Source organism: Vanellus vanellus (assembly GCF_965231255.1).
Source record: "Vanellus vanellus genome assembly, chromosome: 8".
Taxonomy (NCBI): domain Eukaryota; kingdom Metazoa; phylum Chordata; class Aves; order Charadriiformes; family Charadriidae; genus Vanellus; species Vanellus vanellus.
This window is the reverse complement of record NC_138913.1, coordinates 30,137,554-30,149,039: the sequence shown is the minus strand read 5'-3', so window position 1 is coordinate 30,149,039 and position 11,486 is coordinate 30,137,554. Positions and strand designations below refer to the sequence as shown.

At 46.5% G+C, this 11,486-nt stretch overlaps 1 protein-coding gene across 1 annotated transcript in view; it reads left to right on the top strand.

Moving 5' to 3' along the window:
- Positions 1-5,294: 5,294 nt before the first annotated feature.
- The window catches only part of FARP2 (FERM, ARH/RhoGEF and pleckstrin domain protein 2), a gene marked incomplete at its 5' end in the record, with an annotated part of 76,904 nt that continues 70,712 nt past the window's right edge, over positions 5,295-11,486 (top strand). Inside the window, one exon of the mRNA XM_082487325.1 lies at positions 5,295-5,498. Within this exon, the coding sequence (XP_082343451.1) occupies positions 5,295-5,498 (204 nt within the window). The remainder of the gene's footprint in view (positions 5,499-11,486) is intronic.

The following is an 11,486-nucleotide window of genomic DNA, read 5'->3' as shown; positions in this document are numbered from 1 at the left end:
AAACAAGGAAACCAAGGGTTGAAATATAAATAGATTTAATAGCATAAGACTAGATAATTAACATTAATAACACCAAAGAACCAGTATTGATCCCTATGCCAGTATAAAATACACAGGGATTATCCTCAGCCCATACTATCCATAGAAGCTGTGCACTCCCAGCAGGGACAGCCAATGCGGGACACCAAACCGCTGTGGCTTTGGGAGGAAGGGAAGGCCTCAGGACACCGGCACCGGGGCGAGGAGCTCTCTGGACCACCACTGTCACAGGAGAGAGAGAATTTCTCAACAAACTTTCTAATTTCTACGGAATGTGCTGTTCATGGTATGAAATGACCCCGTTGGCCAGCTTGGGTCAACCCCTCCTCATCCCCGCACCTGCTGAGCTCAAAACCACCGCGACCTTCAACCCCCCACACCATCGCTGCCTATAAAGTCAATATTTTCACAAGTTCAGACACTGGAGTCTCCTACAAGTGCCGTTTTCCCAATCATTGGAAGAGAAATCAGTCCTGTGTTGCTCAAACCAGGACCATTTCCTGCAGCGTTTGGTTCTTGTCTGTGTTACGGGGGATGGGCTTGCTGGTTGGCTCCTTCTATCCCTGGCTAAAACGTGTCTGTTTGTGAAAAACAATGTTAACTAAGCGGAGACCCGCGATCTTCTTTATTCAAGGTAAAACGTCTGCGGTTCGCTGTCTGATCCATCACCCGCCGCCCCCGCAACCCCCGGCCCCGCCCCGTGGCCCCGCCCCCGCAGCCTCGGACCACGCCCCCCGGCCCCGGCTGTCCAATGGCGGCGCGGGGCGGGGCGGAGCCGGCGGCGGGCCGGGGCGCGCGGGCTGCGCGGGGCTGCGGCGGCGGTGGCGCGCGGCGGGGCGGCCCCCGGCACTGAGGTGAGGTGAGGCGAGAGGCGGCGGGCAACGGGGCGGGAGCTGAGTGGGCCCCCGGCTGCCGGGCGGGCCCTGCAGCGGGGCTGCCGGTCAGCGGCGCCCCAGGCCGGCGGCTCGGCTCGGCCCGGCCCGGCCCGCCTGCGCGTCGGGCGCTTCCGCCGCCCGCGGCCGCTGTCGTGCGCTGCGGCCCCGGGCGGAGACTTTGGCGAGTGGGCCCGGCCCGGCTCGGCCCTGCCCGCGCCGCCGGAGGGTCTGCGGTCCGCCCTCGGGGTGTGGGGGGGCTCGGGAGCGCCTTCCCCAGCGCGTCGCGGGGGCCCGGCCTGGGCGGCTCCGCCACTCTCTCCTCAGGCGAGGAGCGCTCCAGCACCTGCGCCCCCTCCCCTTCCCTCCCCTCGGCGGCCGCTTCCTGCGAGCGCCCCCCGCAGCTCGGCGGGGCTGCCGGGGGTCCGTGCTGCGCCGGCCCGCCGGTTCCCGGTGGAAGAAGTTCCTCTCTGGCCTCCTTCCCCGTCCTCCCTGGGCATCCATCATCTTCTTCCGCAGGCCAAGCGTGTGGTCTCTGCCTCTGCGGGAGAGAGCCGTGGGACCCCTTCCCCGGTCCCGACGAGGTTGGTAACAGGAGTGAGGGGTCCGGGTTTCAGGCGTCTTCCCTGGTGCGGCAGGGGCACTTGTAGTCTTCGTCCCTCTTCATAGTCTTCGTCTCTTCGTTGGAGTTGTTGGATTCCTGGTGCATCCCTTGGTGCCGCCCCGGTGTAGCGATGTTAACGGGTTGCTCTTGCCTAGCGAAAAACATAAAAGAGGAAAGTTTGCTTCTAGTGTACTGAAGGGACCTGATTCGAGAACTCCTGCCAAGAGTGCTTCCTTGCTGCTACCCGCGGGTTCCCACCGTGCGCAGGTGGTGAGCATCCCTTCTTCCAGGAAGCAAGGATCACCCTGCTCACACTGGGGAGCTGGACTGGAAGACTTCAGACCAGCCTTCTGCATGGGTGAGGGAGGGAGCGCCATAGTGACTCTGTCACTGACCAAAACACAGAGTACTCAGAGGAGTTCCCTTGGTGTCTTGCCCAGGTGTATCCTCAGGTGTAAGCTGCCTTTCTGTATTTGCTGTTAGCTGAAAAACACTTTCTTCTGAAAAATAAGTTTATTTCATCCAAGTAGAAGCTAAAATTCATTGCGAATTTGATGCTATTTTGAAAAAGCAAAAAAAGTACATAGCTACCTAGATTTTGTAAGTTTTGTTCCCAGCTGCTCCTTTTGACTCGCTTGGGGCTGAGAGCAACGCTCATTCTGTCACTGCCTCGAGGAGCTGATTTAGCTTTGCCTGGTCCCTGTTGATAGGAAATTATCAGGATAAGCCCTCAATGCAAAGAAGTTCAGGGTGGGTGAATGCAAGGAAGAATTTGTTTTTTCTTAGAACCATTAATATTGCGGTAACATTGCATTTTGCTTTTGTATTGGTGAGGAGGTAAATGAGACCTTGTGGCTCGCCTGGGGTGGGAGCCTCTCAGAGCTGTTAAATGCTTTCTCTGCTCTGTTCATAGAGCCTCTCGTTCTTCCCAGTGCTTGCAGCCTGTCTCAGGCTTCACTCATTCATTTTTCTCCGCCTTTCATTTAGTCAGCCCTTTTAACTGAAACGCTTGCTAAATCATGGCACAACGGGGTTTTTTTAAGAAACATATTTAAGAAAATATGTAGTCAGCTTGCATAAAGCACAGGATGAAACTATAATTGGTGGTGAAACTGGCAATAGTGCTTGGCTTGGTTAGGACTCACATTTCTGGTTGTTGAGGCAGCTGGATCAAGCCAGGCTACTTGGGGATTTTTAATAATTGTAATGGCATAAGCAGCATGCACTGGATGTGGCGTGGGGAGATGTTCACAGCTGCCATGCAGCGGGCAGGGCACTGCTTTTCTAGGGACGTGTGGCTTGTTTCTGCACATTGTGTTTTCTGCCTAGGCTCTTGTTAGACCTTCAAAATCTGAATATATTCTGGCTGGGGACTGGTCTAGTGGTAAATATTTTTAGGAATGTGTCATCGGCAAGACGCGAGGCCAAGCCCCGTTGAGTTCGCTTTTCCTGTTAGCACCAGTGAGGAAGGACTTTGGCATCTGCAGTTTCTGTTTGACGTGACTTTGGTCTCTCCTGGCTGGTAACCAAAGCTAGTAGAAGTACCCAGGAGCTCCTCATTTAGTCTGGAGTTGGGTGGCCTGCCTGCCTTGCCTTCGGGAACCGGCTGGCTTCAGCTGGAAGGTTGGCTGCCAAAGCCTCTCTGCCACAGGGCTGCTCCCTGCGCTGCCTCAGCTGTCACCGCTCACATCTTTTTCCTTTTGAGTAACTGCAGGGTCTGTCCCTTCCGGTGGCCGTTTATTTGGAACGGGATGAATGTGTTAACGCAGTGCTAATTTTAAGAGCAGTTGTCTAATAAATAGCCTCATGAGGAGTACAACTGATTCTGGGCAACTTCAGTTGCTCGTATGCTTCCAAATGGCAGTAGGAAAATCTTACTGTATGGTTAAGTTATAAGGTAGACAGGATCAAGGGGATATAGATGACCCTGAGCTCTGGTTTCTCTTCAGATTAGCAGGTAGAGGTGTAACCTGGGCAACCGTCTCTGCTGATTTTTGCTGTTGTGGTGGTTTTAAAGTTTGTTTCCTAAAAGTTTTTCTCCTTGGCTGCGTGGCCACACAAACTGGAAAGTTCAGTGAAAGGATGTGCACGAAACAGTCTGAGAAAGAAGCTTCCTGCTAATCTGTCACCTAAAACTGGTAGATTGGGCACTGGGCAGCATATGCACGCTTTTAAGGTTGAGTTCATACTTCTCATGGTTTCTTGTTGCATGTGTCCTCAGCCGGGAGGCTGGAGGTGTCTCTGTGGTGGTCTTGAGCTGTGCTGCTCGGGCAGGGCTCTGTGGGCTCTGAGACCGCTAAGCCAAACGAACCTTGTGGTGGGTGTAATTAGGTAGGAGGCATCTGTCTCCTCTCCTGTGATAAGTTCATCTGTAACAGTGGTCTGCAAGTATAAAAAGGAAAAAAAAAAAAGCCAACCCATAACGTTGAAACTCGCAGGTCTGCAAGCCAGGAAGATATTTGACCACTCTCCATGTGTGCAAGGATTAAAACCTAACCTCCCCCTTAATTTTTGACAACACATAAGGCTGGCTCCATTTAAATCCACAGAGCAGGCTGCCTACCTACTCAAAGCGTAGAGGGACAAAGGAATGTTTTCATGATCTGCCTCTCTCCTTTTTAGACAAACCACGTTTATTACAAAACAATAATCTAACACTTCACTGGGTTTTTTGTAGTGTGGTGGCCATGTGAAGGCTGTCCCAGCATCAGTATGCACATACTTTTGATTGTTCAGACATCGTGTGGTATTTGGGAAATGCAACCAAAAGCACCGAGGAGCCTATCATTTGCCGTGTGCGTTTCTGCTGAGCGCCTTACACATTGTTGCCAAATACTTCATGCCAGCAGTGGCTTTGTTGGGCACGTTGCGTCCTGAGCACGCGTGCCTTGCGTTCACGTAGACCCCACGGTAATCCCCCTGCGAATATTGCCACCACTCCTGTGATGCGGGAGAGCTGGGGAGAGGCATGCAGTTTTTTTTTTCCCCCATGTCAAATGAAAGATTTGCTCTGCAACAGCTGCCACCAAACCGTGAAAGTGAGGATGGTAATGTAGAAGTCGGCCTACTTGAACTAGTGTAGATGTCTGTAATTGAGATTTTTGTCCACTGACTTAATCTGGGTACAGCACAGGTTCGCTAATAGGGTGAAGAACTGTTATCTATGGCAGAAATCTGCATTACGAAAGTGCTGAGCTGCCAGCATTGGTTGGAGTAGTTACGGTTCTGTGTGAGTCATCATTTTGGGGGATGAAGAAAGTTAATTGTTCCTGTTATCTCAGGGTGCGGTCCGACGTCTTAGCAAAAGTCAACGGGCCAGCAAGGTACCAGTGAAAGGCAGAGTCCTGCCTTACCCTCCACTGCCTGCTCCAGGTGGCTTTTCGTGTGCTCGCAGCAGCACTCCTGCTTCTTGTGGCAACCTCATTTAGGGAGCTAAATTGGCAGAAAAATTAATCAGAAATTAAAATGGCAGTATGTAAGGAGGGCATAGGGCACAGATTTGAGCATCCTGTTTCCTAACCATGTTTTGGAATAGTTCTTTTTTTTTTTTTTTTTCCCCCTGTATTTTTTTTCCCCAGAAGCTGGGTTTTTGACCAGAGTTTCATCAACTTTTTTTATTGATTTTGATAGCGGGATGATGAACGCTAAATAAGGACTTTGTATGTCATTGTGCTTGAGCAGGTAGTATTTTCATATGTAATATTGGTGGAAAACTGTCTTTCGGGCTGTAATCCTCTATTTTCTTCTGTGTTTCTTTAGACTTTGCTCACTGTTGAAAGATGGGAGAGATAGAAGGAACATATAGAGTCCTCCAGACTCCCGGCTCTCGGTTGGGTGTCCAGAAGACCACAGGAGTGAGTACCTTGGAGCCGGGACAGAACCTCTCTACTGCGATGGCATCATCACCTGCCAAAGTGCACGAGCGGGACCTGCCAATCAAAATAAAGATGTTGGACAACACAGTGGAAGTACTTACCATTGAGGTAAGAGAGGTTTGAAGCTGATTTCAAGTACACTTATCCCCCAATAGCTCACAGGATGTGCTGCTGTACTGAGCTGGGATGTTTTGAGGCAATATCTGAATAAAGATTCATGTAGGGATTTTACCTACTTACAAGTAGTTAAGTGAGTAGCACAGCTTGTTTTTTAAAATCTTTTAAATATAACAGATGTTTTGTGTTTTTAACAGACTTAAATGCAGGCACACACTGTAACAAGAAGCTTTAACTGTTATTTGCTTTGGGGGAACACCAACAATCTTCTGCCAAACTGTTCTTGCTTCCTGAGCCACATGCAGCTTTGTCAATTTGGTGGTTGGGAGAGCAGAAGAGATTTTATTATTTTTTTTAGTTACTACTTTTTATTAATTATTTTAATGGTTTGTATTCTCTCCAAGTAAACTTGCTCCTATTTGAAAGCTTTTGATTGTTGCCACACTTTGCGACGGAGGCACCAGAGGGGTGTCAATGTTTCTGAAAATTTGTATTTAAAAGTATTCTTGCTTAGCAGTAGGGGAAATCTGCCTTAAGAAATACAAAGTGTGCTCAGATGGGGTTGGCTCTATTTTTAAGCAAGCACAATCTTTTGTTCTTCAAATTCTTCTTTCATTCTCAGCATTAACTTCAGACTTTAATTTTAGCTTGGCTAAAGATCTGTTGTTAGAAAACAGCTCTGTTCTAGTGAAGGTACTTGGCTATCAGGTATTCCACGTTAGTACCAAATTGACTTTATAATTAGCACTTGTAGCCTTAGTTTGTTGCATAGACTTAAACAGGTTTTTCCAAATGGATGCCTGTGGAGCTCTAAAGAAACAGTGGCTTTTGGGGATGTCTTCTACAGATTGCTGTCCAGCTGTTTAACTCTCAAAATATGAAATCTGATTTTTTTTTTTTTTTGGTTAAGTGTGAGGCTGTGCCTTTATCCTACCACCTGAGGACACAGAAGGCACAAGTAAACTCATCCAGCCCTCATTTACTGCGTAGAACACAAAAAGCTTTTTTTTTTTTTTTTTTTAAATTATGCTGGGATATTTTTAAAGAAACATCTGCTGACTTTGGTTCTATAGAAGTGTGATTTTTTTTTGTTTGTTTCAAGTTGGTGTAGATGGTGCTTACGTGGTTTATTTTAAAAAAGGAGACAAAAAATCCAACCAAGTAACCCATCCAACCCTGTAATTTTGAAAATAGGTGCAAGCTGTTAAAATCAAGAAAGAACTTATAACTCCTAATTTCTGCTTTATTACACAAAGTCAGTGACTAGAAATCTCCTGTATATTAGCATAGATGCTTTCCTTCCCTTCCTTGTCATATTTGTACCAACTGTCTGTTCTTCTAATGCAAATCACCCACTTTCCTCGGTAATCTTGCCCTCTTCATCTTTCTTTATAACTCTTATCTAGCTCTTTCTGACACAGTCAAAGCTTGCTTTTGTTGTCTTTGATCTACTGCTGAAGGGAAATCCTTTGGCTACGCTTGCCTCTGACAACCTCAGGCTTGCTGATGCTTGCGTGGGTGGGCCCGTCCTGGAGCTCTGCACTAGTTTCTCCGCTGCTCTCTAACCTCTGAGCACCCTCCCTTGGTTCCCCTTGGTTCTCGTCTGCACTCAGTAGCTTTCACTACTTTTCACAATACCTTGTTTTTTGAAACTGTCTTGATCTGGTTCTCCTTCGTCTGCTGGAACAGTCTTGACTGTATGTCCTTCTAGTTCTCTTCATTGCTCTCTGGCTTCCATTGCAGGTCCAGTTTAGCTCCATCCTTAACCCATTGCCTTATCCTACGATACTTTGTTGTTAGTCTTACCACCAAACACAAGTTCAGCTGTGGCTCAGTTCTTTCCGATGTCTCAACTCTTGACTGTCTCAGCTCTAAATAAAATCAGCCTTTGCCTGATGAAACTCAGTTTTGATATTTGTGTGTCACATCAAGCTTGAAATGTAAAAAACCCATAAATTCCTCACACTATTTTTTTGACTCCTGTGGGTTTCGCCTCTGACCAATAATGTAGTTTCTATTCACCTCCAATTCCTTCATTTCCTTTAGCAGGCCATCTCCTGCAGGCACGCTGTACAATCTCTAGGATGGTGCTGTTTAAACAGCTCAAATTCATCCTATCCAGGACCACCTCATTTCACACCTTCATTGTTGCCCTCGCCTTCTAGTTGGCTTTGTCCGTTCCAGCCTTGCTGCGTAGGTACCCATTTCGCTTGTTGCAGTAAAAGCGAACCTACTCAGTTGTTCTGAGCAGCTGCTGCTGCCTGACCATTTTTTCCATCGCTCCACTGCCTCCCTGTCTTTGTAGCTTTAAATGCAGGTCGCTTACCTCTGCTTTCAAGGTCTGTCAGGGCCCTACCTGTAGTCTGCTGCAGGGGAAGGTGCTTGGCTCCATCCCCTAACTGGGCCAAAATGCAGTACTTTTGTTGCTGCTGCTTTTTCCCATCACAATGAGAGGTTTCCCATAATTGGGAACTCTCTTAGTTTTCTCTTTCTACCTAGAAAGCTCTCTCTGGTTATGACATCTGCAGAAGCACCTGAATTTGGGCAAATAGCCCGCTGAGGCCATAGTTAATTGCTATTACTGTTCCTCTCTAGGAGGTCAGTCAGAACTGAGCACCTTAGTAACTTTTGACTCGTGGTGTAAGCAGCAAGAATGGCTCGTCCATTGTTCATCGGTAGGAGCACAAAAAGGTCCATAGTCAGCAACTGTAGCATTAGAGTCCTACACTGCCTATGTCTCCTTTTGTTTTTGTCTAAAGGAGGGAGCAAATGAGAGCAAACACGGATGAAGTATTAAAATGTAAACCTCTACCTCCTAATTTGGTTGGTGGACTGGTGGGATATCAGTAACTGCTGACTGCTGTTTGTGATGGAAAAGTGAAATTTTTCACTTGGGGATCGAGGGCAAGAATTAGGAAATGTCAGCCACATTTGCTGAATAGGTGGTGTGGGCTAGCACGGATGTTTTTTTTAAAAAACAATGAGAGAAATTCATGATTAAGCAGCTGTCCTGGAGGGATTGAGGCTCTGATTGCAGTGCTGCTTGCCCATTCCTCTTTGCTTTTGCAATTTTTTTCACTGGGTGTGGAAACAAGACGGGGTGTTGTGTTCATTACCTGCTTCCTGGGGTTTGTGTTTATTGATTCAGGTCAGCAATAATTTTTCAGTGTAGTGGGACACTGAGGCCTTTCTGCCTTCTGATGGAGATGTAGCTCATTGCAAAAGGCATTTTCCCCCCCTCTTCCTATTTTTCCCTCCTGTCTTTCAGAACTATGGCAAATAATTTTTTACTCAGAAAAGTGGTGTGTGGGTGGCAGAGACTGACAGCAGTCAGCTTCTGGAGAGGGGCCTTCCCTTGTCTACTGCCTCGCTTGTGAAGCTGCCTAAAATGAGCCACATCAGCAACTTAACCCTACGGGGTAAACGGAGTAGCTGCAGTAACGATATAATCCATGTGGCTTTTCCTTGTTATCCCCTGCTTTCTCCAAGATGCATTTAAAATGTTTGCATACTCCTGGCAGGTGTTGGGGGATACTCTCGTTTGGTAGCTCTTTCCTGTCACTTGGGGTTTTTAACTTACCAAAGAACGAGACTGACAAAGTGGTATAATGGACAGGATGAAAACAAAAAAGGAAAGGACAGTCTTTCAGAGACAGTTCAATATAGCTCCAACCCACTGTCTTTTGTCCAAAATCCACTATCTGTCTGCTCTCACAGTCTGTAGTGTAAGGTTTTCTTTCTAACTATGAATTTCGTTAATCAGTAAGAGGGAGCTATTTAAAGTATGCTGGGGAAAAGCTCTTTGGTGAATCTTTTGAATGTTAGGAGATGGAGAAATGCTCAGATGTCTTCTAGAGGTTAAAATACTCTGGTTTCTCCTTTGCTTCTTGAAACGAAAGAGAATTAAATGTATCCATCCCAAGCTAGGCTGGAATATTAATTATCTTCAGGAGTTGGTATTTTTTCCCTTTTTACAGCCAGCTTGTTCAGTCAGTCGAAATCTTGCACGTGCTGTATCATGGGGCACCTGTCCTCTTCCCTTCAAGCTAAGTCTGCCCAAATGAGTGACTTTGCAGACGACTACATGAACGATTGGAAAACTCAATTTAAATCAGACTGTGGGCACACTCCAAAGTAATCAGGGTTTTACAGCAGAAGTTCTCCCAGCTTTCCTGATTTTCTTAAGCGATTAAACTTGGAGGCCTTTGATCTGCATAAAAAATATGGCAGACTCTTAAATAGAAGGGCCTGGGCTGGGTTTAAGTTGCCAAAATGACCACTTGGTGAAATTATACTTGTCAGGTGCTGGTTAGGGAGACAACCAAGTGTGCTGCAGCAAAGGCTAACTGAAGCTGTAGGAATGCAGGGTATAGGAAGTTGTGATTTATACTTGCTGAAAGCTTTTGCATTAATTTGTGGTAGAGTTGGAAGAGGACTGTATTACAGAGACAGACTGTCGAAGACAGAGTACAGCGTGTGCACCGGGGTTAGAGGAAATGTGGGGTCTGTATGCATGGCGTAGCTGGAAGGAGAGTGTTACTGATGGTAGGTGAGAGTCTGGCTTAAAATCCCGGCAAGTGAAATAGTAGGTTTAGTCAACAAAGGGGGCAGACTTGCCACGTCTCCCAGCTGCTTTCTGGGGTGCAATATCTTTTTTTGGGGGTCTGTAGACAGCCAGACTGTGAGGTCTGCCTCTCTGACCCAGTTTTCTCTTTGCACTAGCTTATAAGCCATTTAATGGAATTGCTGCTGTAATCTCATGTTTAATATTTGGTCTATATATTGTTCCTTACGTAGGAAATAGGTGTGCTTGCTTTCTGACATGAATTATGCTCTATGCTATGAGGAAGTGCCTCAGAAAAAGAAGGTTAGATTACTATGCTTCAAGTTTGCCAAACTCTTTGGGGAGTTTTCTGTTTGGGGACAACTTGGCAACTCTTCAGTTGTGGGTACTTCCTCTTCTCCTCTGCTCAAACGTAAAATAAAATTTGGGAGTGAGAAATACTTATACTTATGCGTTGATTTTTTTCTGTGTTTTCACCTACTGGAGAATGAATTCTGTAGAACTGTAGTAGTCATCATAAAATCATAGCACAGTTCTTAGCGCTCAGCAAAACGGGATGGGTCTGCCCGCTTGCACTACACAATGGAAAACTTAAACTAGAATTGTTTCTTTCGTACTATTCTTTGTTGGGTTGCTTTGAACACACAAGTCTGGTCTTTCATTTTTAAATATAATGAAGTAACTTTCTTCTCAATAAATAATGTCAATAGTATGAGTTAGCTTTATGTTGTTTGAATTTGCCTTAAATTTCAACTAACTTGTGCTGGGATTTTGGTTTCATCCTGCAGTCCCACCATGCTCTGAAGTTAAGTATTGTTTCAGGCTTTCTCTGTGGGTTAGGCTAGTGCAAGCGTTCTCATGCCTTGGAGCCTGAAGCTGAGCCTTTGGAAACTTTTTTTTTTTCAATTTGTCATGATTTTTCCTGTTTTCTATGTTTTACGCAGGCCTGTTGCTTCCTTGTGCGTGACTTGGTTTCTTGAAGGTGGTTGTATCTTTTTTTGTTTTCTGACCCACTACATGAAAGACAGAGCATGTTCCACATCCCTGCTGCACTCTGCATTGCGTCCCTCTCGTTCTGACACCGGTGGGCTGCCGAGGAGGGAGGCGCTGCACCCCTTTGCCCTTCATGAGAACAGGCTAGTCAAATAAGACTACAGTTCCCCCCTCCCCCCCCGTATTTTCTTCTTAGGTATTGTCCTCTCACTGCCTATGTCTACTTTTGGAGTTTGCTGATGTACCCTGTGAAACTTGTTGAAACACAAAATTTAAGTGGCTTATTCTATACCGAGTTGAAAGCAGCAAGTTGATGATTCCTCTGATAGTGATACTGTCTTTGCTGGCCACCTACGTGACTCTTCCTTGGTTTATTTAAATTTACAAATCGCATTATTAAAAGCACAAAAGTACGTTCCATC